Here is an 18,333-nt window from a genome sequence, read left to right as displayed (position 1 = left end):
AGGAACCTAATGGGAGGGACTAAAGGTTTGCTACTTAGTGATTACTCCCAAAAGTGGTCGCACATATCTTTCACAGGTTTCTAGAGATATCATCCACTTTGATGTCAAAACATTGTGGTGCTAGGGACTACCAGTGACAACGTATCATCAAAGAGAAAAACTCAGATGAGGCTTCACTGTCATCAAGCGAGTCGGAGACTCAGCATGACCACAAATCAACCTCCACCGTGTGTGCAAAAGTGTACGTGTCATGTGTGCATAAACAAATATTTATAAACATGCATGAAATAAGTAAACAACCACACCAAATACAAAAGCATCAAAAGAGTTATATGAACACAAGAAGTCAGATTTGAAAAACAATGCTTAAATACCACCATGCTATTTGAAACCTAGGAAGAGAAAGAGAGATAAATGTATATATGATAGGTAGCATAACATGACATGGAGATATACAAAGTAATATCAAATTTTAATTGAGTATTTGTGATGTTTATGTGTCTATATATAATGATCCAAAATTATTATTTTATCTATTTTATTATTTTCTCATATATTATTTTTGTACTATATATAGTTATATATTTTTTATTTAAAAAAATATTAAATATATATTAAAAAAATTATTATTTTTATGCATGCAAAATTTTTTGTTTACTGAATTATATGTTTCTTGGCCCTCCTTCAGTTGAATAAAGTGCAGGGTAATGAGTGTGAGTATAAATATATAGATACCCAATGAATGTGAGATGAGAATTAAAGTTGTTACTCACACTAAAGTGGGGTCTATGAGTGTTTAGAGAGAAAGTAGGATTTCAATTCAATATTATTCGTGCTGCTAATGACCATATATATACATAAGAATGAAACTGAATTCTAGTAACAATATGCAATTTGTTTCATCTAGGATAAATAAATAAGAATGTTTTCTAATTATCTACAATACATTTGAACTTTCATTCATCTATTGTTATCTCCAACTCAAATAAATTCAAATTGTTTATATGCATTGATACGCTCTGCAAGATGTAGTTGCCCTTGACAATGTGCATATTGGTGTTGTTAAGTATTTGAATTTTGCAGCTGATAGTGATTTGGTCAGGATGTCAGCAATTTGATCCTTGGTGGAGATATGTGAGACTATGAGTTTTCCAGCTTGAACCTGTTCATGCACAAAATGATAGTCCAAGGATACATGCTTTATTCGTGAGTGCAACACTAGATTTTAGCTCATCAAGTAGGTGGCACCGACATTATCACATAGAATGATGGGAGACAAACTAAGTCTCACTTGGAGCTCTAAGAGTATGTTGTGAAGCCACATGACCTTTGTTATTGCGGTCACAACAACTCTAAATTCAACTTATGTTGATGATCGACCAATGATGCATTGTTTCCTGGAAAGCTAAGAGATAGTGTTACCTCCAAAGAAAACAATGTAAGCTGAGATTGGGGTTCTATCATTTGCATTACCCCCCCCCCCCCCCGCTCATCTGCATTGGTATAGGCAATCAATTTTAGTGAGATGGGTTTCTTAATGATGATGTCAAGGTTGATGGTTGATTTGAGGTATCAGAGAAGCCTTTTAAGGTGTTGGAGAAGAAGGTTGGTTGGTTTGTGCATGAACTAGGCGAGTTTATTAACGGCAAAGGAGAGATTAGGTCAAATGAGATTTAAGTATTGTAAAGCCTCAATAATTTGATGATATTGGGTTGCATCGATGGTTGGTGTTCCATTATGTAACTTGAGACTTGGTGTTGTGGATAGGGTGTGGAAGATGGTTTGGAATCTGCCATGTCAAAACACTCAAGGATACCTCTTTTCATCAAGAGGTTTGAATTTTTGAAAAATGGAAAAGACATTTGATTTATTATTGATTGGATACAACTAAATATATTTTGAGATATTGATGCAAGCTCCATTGGAGCTTGTAGGCCTAGGATCTTCTTCATCAATGGATTCCTTTGCTTCTTGGAAGATGAATGGCAGCGGAATGAAGAAAGGAAGAGAGAGAGGAGACGCAACTTCAAGGAGAAGATGAGTCTAGAAGAAGCTCACCACCATAGGAGGCCATGGATAAGAGCTTGGAGGAAGAAGGAGATGAATGAAGGGAGAGGAAGAGAAGAGCACGAAATTTTGTGCTCTAAATGAGCTCTGAAATCTGAATTTTAATATTCAAATGATCAAAGTTGAAAAAAATGCACACACATGACCTCTATTTATAGCCTAAGTGTCACAAAAAATTGGAGGGAAATTCAAATTTCACTTGAATTTGAAATTGAATTTGTGGAGCCAAACTTTGGAGCCAAAATTTCACTAATTATGATTAGTGAATTTTAGTTATGGTTCAGCCCACTAATCCAAGATCAATTCCAAGATTCTCCACTAAGTGTGCTTAGGTGTCATGAGGCATGAAAAGCGTGAAGAACATGCACAAAGTGTGACTATATGATGTGGCAATGGGGTGTAGTAAGCAAATGCTCACCTCCCCCTCTAAAATTTAATTGATTTGGGCTTCTACCAATTCAATTAAATTTATTTCCAACCACACACATCAAATATCCACTTAGAGCATGTGAAATTACAAAACTACCCCTAATACAAAAACTAGTCTAGGTGCCCTAAAATACAAGGGCTGAAAAATCCTATATTTCTAGGGTACCCTACCTACATTATGGAGCCCTAAATACAAGGCCCAAAAATAATGAAACCTTAATCTAATATTTACAAAGATAAGCGGACTCGTACTTAGCCCATGGGCCTGAAATCTACCCTAAGGCTCATAAGAACCCTAGGGTCTTCTCTTGCATCTCTGGCCCAATCTACTTGGAGTTTTTCTATCCAATGCCCTTGCGGGGTAGGATTGCATCAGATATGATCAACTAAAACTAGATAATACTAGATAAAGAGAATGGCAATTTGTGACTATTTACACTACTACACGAGATGCAAGGTGTGGTGGTGCTCAACCTTTTTTGATGATGAAAAGCTAGATGTCTTAGAATATACTAAGATGGATGCCCCAAGATGTGATGCCATGATTAATTTATGAGGTAGTGAGGTCGTGATGTATGTTGTTGGTGCATTGGTTGGATGGGGCATGTGGTAATGGCCATCCCTTTGCGGCCCTTTGAGTATTGAAACCCTTGTCTTCAGATCCTTCACCAAAAAATGATTAGATAAAAATTCAATAGAGACATGATTAGTTTTACATAATAATGAAAAAAATAATAAATTTTTGGAAACAATGGGTACATATAAAATTTTTGGGAGTGAAAGTTTATGTGTGAGTTTTAAGAGTTGATTTACCATTGTAAGTGATGGGGAGAGCATATCCATCACCAACAAAGAGGTGATCATTGCCATGATATGTTTGTGTGAGGTGGAGGTTATCAAGATGATTGGTGATGTGATGGGTTGCTCCTAAGTCCATTATCCGACACTAGTGGTTGAATAAAGGTGTATGTTTGGCATGGTGAGCAGAGGGACCCATGTTTCACTTAGGTGGATATGGATAGCCATGGAGTTTATAACAAACCTCGGCTATAAGTTTTTAAAAAATTATGCTATAAGTTTTTAGGAAGTTATGCTATAAGTTTTAGGAAGTTATGAACCATATGAAGAAGACAAAGAAGAAGCAAGGGAAATTGATCCTCGAGCTGGACTTGGAGAAGGCCTATAACATGCACTACTAGAAAAAGGGCTTTTTACGACGGTTAATAAGTGCTTTTAACGACGGTTCTAAACCGTCGTTGTCTATAACGTCGTTAAAACCAAATTGTTTTTTACGACGGTTATTTTAAAAACCGTCTTTGAAAGTAAGAATCATTCAAAGACGGTTATTAGCTAATAACCGTCTTTGAATGCTATGTCTGCGTTGACATTCAAAGACGGTTATTAGATAATAACTGCCTTTGAATGTTATGTCTGCGTTGACATTCAAAGACGGTTTTTAACTAATAACCGTCTTTGAATGATGCTTCTTCTTTGACATTCAAAGACGGTTATTAGCTAATAACCGCCTTTGAATGCTGCTTCTTCTTTGACATTCAAAGACGGTTATTAGTAAATAACCGTCTTTGAAAAGCAATTTTAGAATTGATGCTTCTTAACACCAAATGTTTTATATATTTTTTTACTCTTTTTCTTAACCGTATAAAAATTAAGTACTCATTTAATTATTTTTTTTCCTTATGAGACATAGGTCATATCCAAGCAAGTGGGAGTATTAAGCAGCTAAAATTATAATATATAAAAATAATGTTCTTCACAGTTGGAGGGATCAATGCCAGATTTGGCTACAATGATATAAGAATCCATAAACAAAGTTCATTTATGTAAAATATGTATGAAATAAGAGCATTATAATATACTCTGACAAATAATGCATTCCAACAAAGTACTTGAAATGCCAAGACATAATAGAAGAATAATATATAAAAATAATGTTCTTCACAGTTGGAAGGATCAATGCCAGATTTGGCTACAATGATATAAGAATCCATAAACAAAGTTCATTTATGTAAAATATGTATGAAATAAGAGCATTATAATATACTCTGACAAATAATGCATTCCAACAAAGTACTTGAAATGCCAAGATATAATAGAAGAATATGATACTCTATGTTAACAAACAATAGCTGCAATCAGTGACTAATTAACTAACATTACTATGTCATTATCTAAAATGAATAAATAGAAGTTTGAATGCAGTACAATAACCCTGGGATAAGGGGGAAAATATATATTCTAATTAAGTAACATTACTATGTTATATAATCCATCTTTCTCTCTCTTTTCCATCTAAACTTATATAAATTATAAACATAAATATTTCTCTCTTGTTTCATCAAGTCTTCTCTCTCTTAAAAAGAGTCTTAAATATTTTTCTTTCACAGTATTTTTACTTTTTTATTTTTATAATAAATAAAGGAGAAATTCAATTATTTTTATTAAAAGTTTAATATCTATTTAATAACAATATAAAAATAATTTTATATCAATCTCAAATTAACGTTTAAATTAATGTAAATTGTTATTTTAAAAATTAACAAACATTCATGTACTACTACAAAGATAATATATACATCTAGTTTCTTAGGTATTTTTGGTTTTGTTCTAATTTTAATTGGAGAGTAGTATCAAAAATTTCTAAACAACAAAATCATTGTAATATAGCCACAATCAAACATGAAATCTATAAAAATTTTGATATTGAATCTCATCCCTATTGAGGAATGAGGACAGAGTATAGCTGAATGTACAGGTTAGGCAAGAAGCTGAATCTACAAAAAGTTTAGTTTTCAATAATTGCTTAGTCACAAGCTGAAACAATTAATGGAGGAAAGAAGATTGGTGATTCTGACAAACAACTCATGGGAATAGGCAAGACTAATAAGAAGAATAATAAGCAATATTAGTTAAAGAAAAAAAATTCATCAAGTCATGTACAATATTAATAAAATGTCAATAAATTATAAATATTTTTTAAATGTTACTAAAGATTTTTAACAATATTTTTATTAAGTGTTTGAAAGAAAGATATAAAATTAATTATACCACTTGTAATTATTTTTATCAAACTCAAGATGTCCCCCACAAACAAGATACTCTTCCCTCTAAGTTTTCTTAAGAAGTCTTGACCATTGAATCTGTACGTACACACCCAAGTTCATTTATAAGTCCAAGATGGGTCCATTTCAAGAACTAAATTTAAACAGGCTTTGCACACTGCCTCATTTTTTTTTAATAAGCCAAATATTTTATAAAAACAGGCTTTGCACACAGGCAGTGATACAGAGCAATTGCCTCATTATTGTTGCTTCAATAAGGTCCACCTGTGGTGTACTCACGTAAAAATAAAAATAGAAAGGTAGTGATACAGAGCAACTTCCTTTATTGATATTTTTAATTTTTTTCTCATATATACACAAGCATCCTACAGAGAGGCCTTTACTTATATTTTGTTTTTTTATTTTGTTTTTAATTTCTTAAAAAAATTATGAAAAATTTTATTTATTTAATTATTAAATAAATATTTTTAGTTTTATTTAATATGTTATATATAATTTTATATGATATGTTACTGCACTGCCCTCAACTTACATTGGCTACATTATAGTTAAAAGATTAACTACTTTCACTATATTCAACTCCTGCTAATATGCAAATATAATCTAACGTGTTGTTTAATGTATGAAATTAAATATTTACTCTCTAAATTTTGTATTCTAATTTATAATATAAGATTGATTATTGTTATAAAATTAAATTAAACTTAAAATACTTAACGAAAAGGTGAATAGCTTGTGGTGGCTATTTAATAAAGCTTATTGTGGGTTCAGAACTGACTTATTGACTCCCATTTCTATTGGAGTTGAAAGTTGATAACAGAAAGAATATAAACTTGGAGTTGAAAGTTGAAACGTGAGGATAATTTAACAAAAACTAGGAGTTAGATTTGAAAATTTGCCAATTAATTTAAGCCCTCTGCCTTAAGAAAGTACCGAATTGAAAAAAATCTAATAATAATAAGTAGTTAGAGGAATTCTGGCCATTCATCTTTGAAGGTATTTGCCACTATGATGGTAAGTGGTTAACAAATTTAATAAGGATAAATTCCATAAATCATCAAAGTAAAGTTTTAATTTTAATTAAATAACAATATAAAAAATTATCTAATAACTATATCTAATTTTTGTTCATTAATTACTATAAAAAAGCTCAAGTATAATATTTTTAAAATGTAATTTTATATATCTAGAAATGTATTTATCTGCACGTGACTAATTACATTGCTTGATTCATAATATCACATGATGGAAATTACATTAAGATTCGACGAATTATTATGAATGATTGCAGAGACTTAAAACTTATTTGCAAATAAGTAGTATTCTTAGTGCTATTCTTCAATCAAATTTAACTTTAAAGATCTAGCTATTATAATTATTAAGGATGCTATAGTGCCGCAGAATGCCACTAGAGTGAAGTGCAACACCATGGCAGTGCATATAGCGGCCAGGGGAAGTTACAAACTACTATGCAGCTATAGGTCGCTATTGGCAAGTCTAGATAGTACTTAAAATAATCACAAGCAATCACATAAAAAATTAAAAATGTCATTAAAAGTCATTGATTTTATGATTGACAGCTCATCTGGGTGCTAAAAATGGAAACATAATCAACTACCAGGAGGAACATAAAACCTTTCATCAACCATCATAATATTGATGTAAAAAGGGAGCATACCTCCCAAAGCCACACTGATTGGGTCATTATGCCCACCACCAAAAGTTTCCAAGTCACTTGCAAATACAATATTTCCATCATAGGCCTCCCCAAGTCCTTCACTGGAAAGTACAAAAGTGAAAACAAATAAAGCCTATAAAGCAAATAATAAAATGTATTAAATTCTTTTAATCAATATCATTAATATGTAACCACATTGATATGTAACCGAGAAGAACAAATGTCGATGTTTTATGTTTAATCTACACTAAAATGAATGATATATTTTTATATAGAAATCTCAGTGAGGGAAGGTGCAGGACAATTAGTCACTGCATTACATGTGTGCGTAAATATCCAATTTACTTTTCTGAAAATACCAACGGCATCATTTAATCTTTAAAAATTTAATATTAAATTAATTAAACTAAATTACAATTTTGTTCTCCTAAAATTCTTAATCCACAATTTTGATCCCTTATTTTTATTTTTGTTAAAATATAAGAAAATGAAAGAAATAAATATATGCAGAATAAAAAATTGTACCAAAATTGTACCAAAATTGGAACAAAAAATGAGAGAAATATTCCGCATCTTCATCATCATATTCATATGCTCAATCCCCTGTAGTACTAAACACAGCTCCCTTAAACAAACTCAAATATCAAGCATTGTACTATTCAGGTCAAAAGCAATTCAACAAACTGAACAATGAAAAATTAAGAGCTCAATATGCCTCAACCTGGCCATAGTTTAAAACTCCAACGGAGGGGTTCAACTCGATGTTCCCAAAACGCTGCAGTTCACCTTTGGAAAAGGATCCACCTCGTGTGCATTTCATGATATACATATAATCAGTGGGTTGAAGCCCAAACCCAAGGTTGTCTCTTCAAGACAAATGACACGGCCTTTCTACCATAGTATTTGCCAGTCTCTTCATCCACTTTCTTCATGGAACTGCAAGAGCTTAAAATTCACAATCAAGCACCATATTGGCATATTACAGTTCATACTATGATCTTGATTTGAACAAAGTAACAATAACAAGTAGTTCATGTTTTTCACTTACAAAAAAAGAAAATCAGCTGGAAAAAAAAAGAGTATTACTTTGGCTAAAATATAACTCTGTCCCTCATCTAAATCTCGTTTCCGTGTAGTTTTATAAGTTTAAAAATTTTCACTTTGGTTTCTTAAATTAGTAGATAAGCTAAGTGGTTCTTCCATCAATTTAACTCACTAATTTGGTCAACTTGATGACATATACATGGGAAACTAGGGGGATGTCATTTCAGATGGGTATTTGCCATGTCAATTAAAATTAACATTGTTAGTGCAAAAAATAGACAAAAGGACCATTTTGGTCTGACAAGATATTTTACGGAACCAAGATAAAACTTTTTAAATTTAACAGACCAAACTGAAACCAAAACTTGCACAAGTAGTATTTTACTTCCTTTGTGTTAGGACTCATCTCACTATATTCTGAATTCAGGGACCTCAACTAGCGTGATGCAAAATGTAAAATTCCTAATTTGGGTTAAAGAATATGATGCCTGAAATTTTGAAGCGTGAAAAATTGAGGGCACAAATGAGTCAATGAGTACACTCAAAATCCACAATTTTCACATACATATACTTTATAAATTGGCCTCTAATAGAAACACAGAACTCAAAGAAGTTACAAATTTTGAAACCGCCGAACGAATTTACGAGTACCAAGCAACAACAAGTAAATCCAAATAAAAGGTGACAAAGGAAACAAGGAAATAGAAGAAGCTAACAGAGAGCTGACGTGGAAATCTGAGGTTTTGGGGAGAGTTTGAAGAAAGAGCTTAATCTCTTGGCTAACATGATCAAACAACAAATGTGTCGTATTACTGCAGGACACTGTCGGTATCGTGCGGTTTCGCCAGTTATCAAAACGACCCGCGAGAAATTGCGATGTTGTGTCGTATATCGATGGTAAAATCAAAATTTGGAGATAGTATTTGGGAACGAAAATGGAGTGAAAGCTCAATTTGTGAAAAACCCTAAACTTACAAGGTTGAGATTGGTGAAAAAGCTACGACACTATCTGCTCTCGTGTGCATTTCAGCTAATTCAATCGTCTCACTGTTTCATTCCAGTTTCCAAGTCATTATTACAATCAAACAACGGAAGCATAAAAAAACAAGAAACTAAATAAAATAAAAAGAAAAGAAATAAGAAGGAAGGAAGGAAGGACCTGTAGGAATCAGAAGACAGAGTGGCAGAAGGCCTGAGAGGAGAGGCGGCTTCCAGAACATTCTGCGAAGTGAGAGGAAACTGCTTTCGAAGCTGCAAAGGGAAAACAGATTAGGCTAGGAAAAAAGAAGGTAGTAAGAGAGTCAGCGAGAAATGAAAAGACCTTGAGAATGAGAAGGTTCGCATAGAAATGAATAAAATAATTAAAAATTAACATCAAAGGCGGTTTATAAAAAACCGTTGTTAACAGCATAATATAGTTGGCATTTATTATGAAAATGCCACCGCGCCATTTAGTACATCAGTTTTTTTTATAACCGATGTAGATATTGCGACGTGAAAAGCAGTTTTTCTAGTAGTGACGGTGGGATTGGAATTTTTTGAAACAGACTATTAGATTGTTTCAATTTTCCAAGGCCATTACACCATTTATCATGTGTGGTATCTCCTCTACGAGTATACCTCTTCTTTTGGAATGGTGGTAGGACTGAGAGTTTCAATCCCATTAGAGTTCTTAGGCAAGGCAACCGCCCCCTATCCCCTTACTTGTTTATCTTTTATATGGAGAGGCTCAATTATCAATCAAGAGGTTGCTACAGGTCGTTGGAAACTACTTCAAATTACTAAAAGAAGACTGGTCTTGAGTCATCTATTTTTTGCGGACGATGCCCTCCTTTTTATGAAGATAGATATCTCCCAGGCGAGGGTTGTAGCTAATGTTTTGGCTTATTTTTTAACTTTATCAAGTATGAAAGTTAGCCTTCAAAATCTAGAATTATGGCCACCAAGGGATTTTCTCAAAAGTTGAAACATGATATAGATATAGTGTACCTCAAATTTGCTTTAGTTAAGAAAGTTAATGGTAAGTTTGGAAAGTAAACTGCTCAACAAACCAGGTAGATTAACATTAGCTAACTTGGTCATTGCTTCTTTATCATCTTATGACATGCAAATTCAGTGGCATCCCCATATATTTGTGAGTATACTGATGTGTCTATTCGGTCCTTTATTTGGAAAGGCTCGAATGATAATGGGCTTCGCATGGTGGGTTGGAAGAAGGTGAAAAAACCCAAGAAATGGGGAGAATTGGGAGTTGAACAACAAGACAACAAAATACTTCCTTTTTGGATAAGTTGATTTGGGATTTTTTATATCTGCCTAATCAAATATGGAGTTCTTTGATTAGCATTAACTACTTGAAGGATGGACATCTTTTTAAAAAGGATGGTGTTGGGAGGTTTTGGTTTTGAAATCTATTTCGTAGGTTTTATTCTTAAAATTGGTAACGGACCTCTAGATTTTTTGTGAGATTGATTCTCTGCAGGCTCCTAACTCTGATAATAACTTGCTTCTTTGTATTAAAGTGTTGATTTGGAAATCATGGGGTGGTCATTCTTATTGGTTTGTGGTTTGTCTGATGTACCCACAATAGGCTCATTTTTTATATGAAGGAAACTCCAATTTTGGAGTTGTCAATGAAGGTTTGGAGTTTAGTCAAACATACTGTTGAGGCTTTCAACTCCATGATAACCTCTAGAACTTATCTCCAAAGGCTTGCCTTGTGGTCTCACCCCCCCTGATGGTGTGATCCCTAAACGTGGATGGCAGTGTTCTTGGGAATCCTAGATAAGTAGGTTTTGGTGGGCTCTGTCGGGATTGGAACAATAATGTTTTGTTTGGATTTTATGAGAAAAATGTCATTATGGATATTCTCCATGCAAAGATTCTTGCTTTGTTGCATGGATTGCAGTTATGTTGAGACTTAAGCAATAAGGCTCTTTGCTACTCGATCTAACTCATCTACAACTATTTATTTGATGAGGCATGGGTTTCTTTCTACTCACCATTATTTCAATAAGGTTCAATTCATTCGAAATCTATTGGCTAAGGATTGGGAGTGTAATTTAATGCACATTATCAAAGGGGAACCAAAGTGTTGATGTTCTTGCCAAGCTTGGAGCATCATCTAGTTATCTGATGGTAGTTTTCAACGAGCCTCCTACTAGTTTAAAAGGATCAAAATTTTCCATGTTTAAGTTTGTTTTGGTTGTTTTCCTTTTTTCTTCTTTCTCTCATGTAACTAAAAACAAACAACCTACTTTTCTTTAATGGAAATTTGATAATGTGTTTAGTTTAAAGACTGATTTTAATAGTAAATCAATATAAAAATAGCTATTATTACCTACATTTCTCTAACTTTCAGAAAGTGATATTGTCATAAACTTCAATTTCAATTATGGAGAGAAAAACAACTAGATAACTTACTAGTATATGGGTTCAAATTAGCTTTAACATGCTCATCTAAACAACAAAATACTTCCTTTAAACAGATAGATACATATATAGGGGTAGGCGTATATAGGTTCAGGTCCACGGGCTGGTCCAATAAGTTTATGCGGGCTGGTCCGTTAAGCCCGTAAACCGGGCGAATTACAAACATTTTTTACAAACCCATATAATTATAAATAATACTTGAGCCTGGTCCGTTAAGTCCGCAGACTTAACGGATTTTATCCCTGGACTCATTGGTACGTATCCCGTATAAGATAAAATTAATTTTAAAATAAAAATTAAACAGATTGAATATTTGAGTTGAGAGTTGAGACTTTAGACTTCAAAGTCTTCCCTTTCAAACCCTCACTCTGCCGTGCGTCTCCTTCCCTTACCCTCACTCCATTGCACATCTCTAATTCCTCGACCTTTACTCCGTTGCGAGATCCACGACATCACTTTCTCTTACTCGGTTCACGCACGAACTCCCTACCCCAACCTATACCCCACTGCGCTTCCTTGACCTCGGCCAAACACCCGCAAGAAGGTCACTTCCTCCTCCTCGACTCATGCGCCACCCCTCTCTATGTATCCCACCTCTTTGTTGCATGTTGCGCCTCCCACCGTGTTGTGCCTCTCTCTTGTTTGTGGTCGTGTCAAACAACCAAATATATATATATATATATTAAAAAATTATTAATTAAACTCACAAATTGGTCCGATCCGTTTATCCGTAGGCTTAGCAGACCGAATACAGACCTTAAGAAAAGTCCATTTAATTTGCGAAACGGATTTACCTAGTTCACTTAAAACGTGAATTTCACGGGCCAGACCTTAAACAAACCGCATCGATCCGGATACCCACCCTATATAGAGAGAGAGATCCACATTAATTAGCTCATCTTGGTGGACCTTAATAAATTTAATCAATCTTTACGGACAAAATATCAATTTATTCAAATAGTTGGTGTGTTGGATAGTATAATATATTGACATAACCGTTGACATATATAATAAGTAACGAGGGTTTGAATAATTTGACAATTTCGTGCTTCATCAATCATTGCATGAGCTGGTTGGCGGCAAAGGTGAGTTAGTTTAGCGTTGAAAAACTTCATAGTCTATAATGATATATATATATATATATATATATATATATATATATAACACATAACTAAGACTTAAAACGTATTTATAAATAAGAAGTTTATTTTCAGTTTCCAAAACACACATACAAAGAACATGGTTGTCTAAGTGAAACCACTTTGGATTCCTTAGTCTTGGGTTTGATCTCATGATACATATATGTGTGTGTAAAATTCACTAGAAAAAAAAATCCCGCTTTAACACTTTATATATTTTAGAGATATTAATCTCTCAATTACCAGGTGTGAAAATGACCTAAGGAAAAAAAAATTAACTACTTCAACATGTGCGTATTTGAACTATATGAGAAACATGGGCAATTTTCTATCTAAAAAAAGTTGCAAACAATAATTAGCTCTATATGTTCCTATTTTTCTGTAAAGTGAGCCGTTCAACGAGAATGTCTAATGCTTCCTTCATCCACCAATGCTGACAAACTTCCCGGGCTTCATTAATACTCATCTTCATAAAGTGATCACAAAAGAGAATTAGTAAAATTCGTAACTGTAATTGAATTATATTTATTAACATTATGCGTTTCATTTTTCCACATAAAAAACAAGCTGCAGTCTTTAACTGCAATCACAACCATAAATGTTGTTGAGGTCATCTCATTCTTAATTATGTTTGAACCAGTCACATATATTGTTCACAATTTTTGTAATTTGGTGCAACACTTACGTAGTACAACCGCAACCTCTCAACTACAGTTTAAACTTTAAAGTCATAAGTTTTGTTCTAGATGTTCCATTATTCCTATCACGATCATGCTTGCGTTTTTGAAAGAACAAAGCTGATAATTACAAAAATTTTCTAATACAAATACATTCTTTATTATTTATTATTTCATTAAGTTAATACACATTTTAGAAAGTGACACATGGTTACAAGGAAAGTAAATTAGTTAACATTTTAGAAAATGGTACAACAATCATGCGTATATTAACAAGTATTCTCTGAAAGTGAAATGAACTAATTAAGTATTGTCACACGTTATTATTAATAACTCTTGGACATATACGTACCCATATTCTTCTCCTTAGATCTTTCTCAGGCCACAAGTCAAGTTGTTCTTTGACAAGCAAAGGAAACATGTGCCCTTCATAGTATGTTCCAAGTCTTTTACTAATGAAGCTCCATTGGCCCAATTCATGCTGCCATATGAAATAAAACCAAATTTTCAGTTTTGTTTGACAGTAATACATAGAAGAAAGAACTAGCTAGCAAGAGAGAATTGAATTTAAGCCAAAATTAAGTGCCTAATGTATTAAAAAGGTACCTGAACTATTCCTGTAACTCCTGCTTCTTCGAGGGACTCCCTGGAAGCTGCTTCTTCTACAGATTCATCGAGTTCCCACCCTCCCTGAAATAGACAAATAAGATGTTAATGTTATATATATATATATATATGTGTGTGTGTGTGTGAATCACGATGAGGTCAAAGAGAGACTTTTTTAATTTATACTATAGATCCATATAAAAAAAATAAAATCACCCTACCCATTTCGTAAGACACTTCAATCATTTATATGTTTAGATATCAGTTAATTAAGAGAGCTTGAAAGTACTTTTATTTTAAAAATAACAGTAGAATTCCTAAAAACATTTCAAACTTTTATCAAAACATAACCTTAATCATTTTTGCTTGTTCTATTTTTTGGTACATATTTAGTCCAAAAAAATGAATCCGTGTCGTCAATCTAATCTTTAAAAAATCATTATAGCCCTCTCTAATATTAGCTAAAATGTGCTACATTTATAATCTTAATTTTAATTTTTCTCTTCAGAGATTAATTAAATTTAGTCATTTTTTCTTCAGAAATGGAGTTGGATATTCATTATAGAAACGACAAATGTACCTTTGGGAACATTAATGCTTGACCCTTTTGTGAACTAACCACAAGCACCTCCAATTCATTGCTCACATTGCCATCATTATCTTCTTTATATCTGTAAGGTATGCACCTGCACAATCAGACATTGGAATGAATGAGTCAAATGAAGGCCAAAAGCAATTATAATAACGCAATAAAGGAGGGACTGAGCTGGGGATATAAAAAAGGAAAAAACCAACAAACAAAGTAAATTTATCCAAAAATGTAACCATTGGAAAAGCTTGGGTGCAACTGTCACCAGACAGGCAGACACCAAACAGAAAGCAAGTTTATCCGAAAGTGCAGCCATTGAGAAAGCTCGAGTGCCACTGTCACTAGACACCAAATAATTCAATAATGGCCCATATAAGCACACAAAAATATACTGAACATTTGGCAGACTTTAGCTAGCATTGGATATAACTTGTTTTGAGCTTCTCTTCCCTAATTAAAAATTGAAGTTTCTCCATGGATATACAACATAATAGTAATTACCCGGATAGAGAAAAAGATAAAAGAGAGAAAGATGTAGATGTGATGATAAGTAATATATATATGATTTGTTTTTTTGTTACCATAAGTATGATATCATATGATAAAATGAAGAGGTCAATAAAAAGAAATAAGAGTATCATTGGGATGTTTACATTATGCATATATGTCCAAAAATTAGAACTCTAAACTTTTAGAAAAGCTCTATTTTTTGTTATAGATTTTATTCATGAAAAAAACACTAGTTTTACTTTTATAAGAACTTATATAAAATTATGTTTCGCTCCACTTTTCCTTTTCGGGAGGAAAAGAAGAGCTTCAGAAAATTGAACTACCAACCACACACATGCCAACTTGAAATGAAGTGTAACTACAAAACAATCAGAATCAAACCCAAATAATTAAGAAACAAATATCCATGAAATGAACTCACCCCACAACTTGGCGGCCACCACTACTGTTGTATCTCTGCATCTCCCTTCCCGTTCGAGACATCAAACAAGCCATATATATCCTTCTCAAACACTTAACTTCAATATTTGCACTTTCAGAAATCTTAAACAAAAATCAAAAGAGAGGACCTATTAATTATATATAGTAATACGATAGCTAGAACTTTTTTTAACTAAGTATATGTATGATATATGTATGTGTTAAGTTGGAACTTGGAGAAGCAATAGGACGAATAAAGGGTTTATATATAGGAAAGGCTGCTTTGTGGAATCGTTTATAAAGCGCGTAGTTGTCGCATATTGCTCGATGGATCAGTGTGGACGTAGAAAAAGAAAAATATAATATGAATATAGAAAATAGTAAATGATAATAGAGAGATATTAGTATTATATAAGGTTGAGGCTTCGATGAGGTTTCGCCAATTGGCTATTTATTATTCGGTGTTGGATTTGTTGCTTAATTTGCCGAGTCAATCAGCTTGCCGAAGAAGAATGTGATTGAATTCTTAGCTACCTAGTCAATTTATTAGGATTAGAGAGAGAGAGAGAGTCAGAATGGGTTAGTTGACTTTTTAGAATGCGTCATGTCATGTTGCTGGTTTGTGCGTTTCATACTTATCCGGTTCCGGTCTAGAAGATCTGATTAATTCCATGTTATAATTTTGGGAGGGTGCACATTTGTTTTCCGGAGATAACCTTATTGCTTCCGTTATCAAAAGGAGAAAAAAGAATCAATCCCGACCTAAATAAGAAATATCTCATATATATATATATATGTTATATTTTCGGGAATCAAGAATTTTTGGAAATATTTTTCTAAAATTTGTATTAAATGTGGAAACATGATATTTCCAACCTTACTTTTGTGAAAATCCATGTTTCCGTTATAAAAAAGAGAAAAAAAAAATCAACCTTGACGTAAATAATATATATGTGAAATATTTCTTATTTAGGTCAGGGTTGATTTTTTTTTCTCCTTTTGATAACGGAAGCAATAAGATTATCTCTTAAAGAATTTTTTATAAAAGTGAGGTTGGAAATATCATGTTTCTACATTCAATACAAGTTTTAGAAAAACATTTCCAGAAATTCTTGATTTCCAAAAATACATCATCTTCATATTTGTTGAGCTTCATATTCCCATGATAAAAGGCCAATATCTTAGATTTTCACAAGAATGAAAGTTATTTTCTAGGATAACCATCTTATTCCACTTCATTATTTACATTTTTCTCACTTGCATTTTTTATAAAAAATGATTAAATATTTTTTAAAAATTACTAAATACTACCAACCAAAATTCATGACAATAATATTTATGAGGTATATTTCTAAGAATGTGATTTCTGAAAATGTAATGTTATACCATAAAATAAATATTGCCCCCTTTGTCATTGTGGTAATTTCAAGGTACGTAGTGGGAAACTTTTTTTTGTTGTTGAAATGTAAAAATTACTTTTACAAGGGAACGGAGTGGAAAAAGGGTGTGATGGACAAAATTGAGTGCGTTTAGTATCATAGAAATAGGAGAAGGAGATACTTATCTATTTTTATTTATTTATCTATTTTTATCTTAATTAACCAAATTTCTTTAATTTTCACTTTATTGCAAACCTATTTTTATCACATTTTGTTTTTCCAATGCACTATATTCAACTTTAAAAATAGTAATTGTTTAAATTTACGAAAATGTTATCAAAAGTGTTTTTTTTTTTACTCATTTGAATTTAAATCTATTTCAATTTTGTTCTTAATAAATATTATTTTCTTAAATAATGGTGGAAATGAGGAGTAATATTAAAAGGGTTATTTTAAAGTAAGTTGATCCCTCTTCTAATAAAAATTAAGAGAGTAAAAATATTTTAGCAAAATTACCTCCTAATAACTACTATTGTTTAGTGGAATTCTTTTGTTTTAATTCTTTGATTATTACGGAAAATACATCATGACAAATCTAAAGTTCAGTTCCAAGGTAAGTAAAATTTGATAAAAAAAAATTATTTTTACCAATGATTAAACTCAACTACTAATCGAATAATTTAACCTTAATTTCAATACATTAATCGCTTATATCCAATTATTTTTTTATTCACTTGTATGAAAAAAAAATTTAATGTGTCAATCAATTTAAAATAGAAAGAGTACTAAAAAAGGTATATTGATTGTGTTCCATATGATTTTCATCCATGTCAATGTGATGTTTAATAAAAAAAATGTATTAATTTAATTACTGACCAATACTTGTAGCAAGACCCTAAAATTTAAAGATAAAACTGTTTGATAGTTCTGCAACTTTTCATAATTAGAAATTGTTTTAGTTATTTTATTTAAATAAATTACTCTTGGGTCTTGAAGTTTAAAATGAATTAAGAAATAGAGAAATATAATTTAAAAGTTCTTAAAATTAAAAAGGACTTTTTGAAAAAATTCTAAAAATTTTCATTGAAAAACTATATTTTTTATAAGAACAAAAGTTGCATAGTTCCTTATGTGTTTTTGTGTTGTGCTCCGATAAAAATTGGAGTTTCACATACGAAATCTATATAATTAAGTGTATTATGTAAGTATTTATCATGCAAATTAAATTGCTGATGAATTAAGCTCTATTTTTTAATTAAAAAACAACTCTGATTTATCCTTTA

General features: G+C 32.1%; 1 protein-coding gene and 1 long non-coding RNA gene across 6 annotated transcripts; both read right to left on the bottom strand.

The window, feature by feature from the left end:
* Positions 1-2,799: 2,799 nt before the first annotated feature.
* LOC114419264 lies at positions 2,800-9,616 on the bottom strand. 4 transcript variants are annotated; one of them, XR_003668222.1, is made up of 5 exons: positions 9,458-9,616; positions 9,026-9,345; positions 7,976-8,190; positions 7,255-7,355; positions 2,800-3,159 (listed from the first exon to the last, which is right to left on the bottom strand). It is a non-coding gene; the product is annotated as an uncharacterized LOC114419264 (long non-coding RNA). The 4 variants fall into 4 exon arrangements; XR_003668221.1 differs by lacking the exon at positions 2,800-3,159 and having other exon boundaries at positions 6,750-7,355; XR_003668223.1 differs by lacking the exons at positions 2,800-3,159; positions 7,255-7,355 and adding an exon at positions 7,770-7,857.
* Positions 9,617-12,918: 3,302 nt separating this feature from the next.
* Positions 12,919-15,932, bottom strand: LOC114419262 (nudix hydrolase 17, mitochondrial-like). Of its 2 annotated transcripts, XM_028384899.1 has the most exons (6): positions 15,673-15,932; positions 14,978-15,082; positions 14,733-14,838; positions 14,153-14,236; positions 13,899-14,027; positions 12,919-13,335 (listed from the first exon to the last, which is right to left on the bottom strand). In XM_028384899.1, the coding sequence occupies exons 1-6, from the start codon at positions 15,744-15,746 to the stop codon at positions 13,231-13,233; spliced, it is 603 nt and encodes a 200-aa protein (XP_028240700.1). In that variant the 5' UTR covers positions 15,747-15,932; the 3' UTR covers positions 12,919-13,230. The 2 variants fall into 2 exon arrangements, with proteins under 2 accessions (XP_028240700.1, XP_028240701.1); XM_028384900.1 differs by lacking the exon at positions 14,978-15,082 and having other exon boundaries at positions 13,034-13,335; positions 15,673-15,922.
* Between the last annotated feature and the right edge of the window lie 2,401 nt (positions 15,933-18,333).

Source organism: Glycine soja, chromosome 7, assembly GCF_004193775.1.
Source record: "Glycine soja cultivar W05 chromosome 7, ASM419377v2, whole genome shotgun sequence".
NCBI lineage: Eukaryota > Viridiplantae > Streptophyta > Magnoliopsida > Fabales > Fabaceae > Glycine > Glycine soja.
Note: the sequence above shows the minus strand (reverse complement) of the source record. Positions and strands in the feature narration are given on the sequence as shown.

What these genes read in the sequence shown, in the direction of transcription:
- LOC114419262 (XM_028384899.1), bottom strand. Translation starts at nt 15,746, where the DNA reads ATGGCTTGTTTGATGTCTCGAACGGGAAGGGAGATGCAGAGATACAAC. An exon ending in GCACCCAAGCTTTTCCAATG is followed by an intron (nt 14,839 to 14,977) that starts GTTACATTTTTG and finishes CTGATTGTGCAG; the next exon opens with GTGCATACCTTACAGATATA. An exon ending in AAGCATTAATGTTCCCAAAG is followed by an intron (nt 14,237 to 14,732) that starts GTACATTTGTCG and finishes TGTCTATTTCAG; the next exon opens with GGAGGGTGGGAACTCGATGA.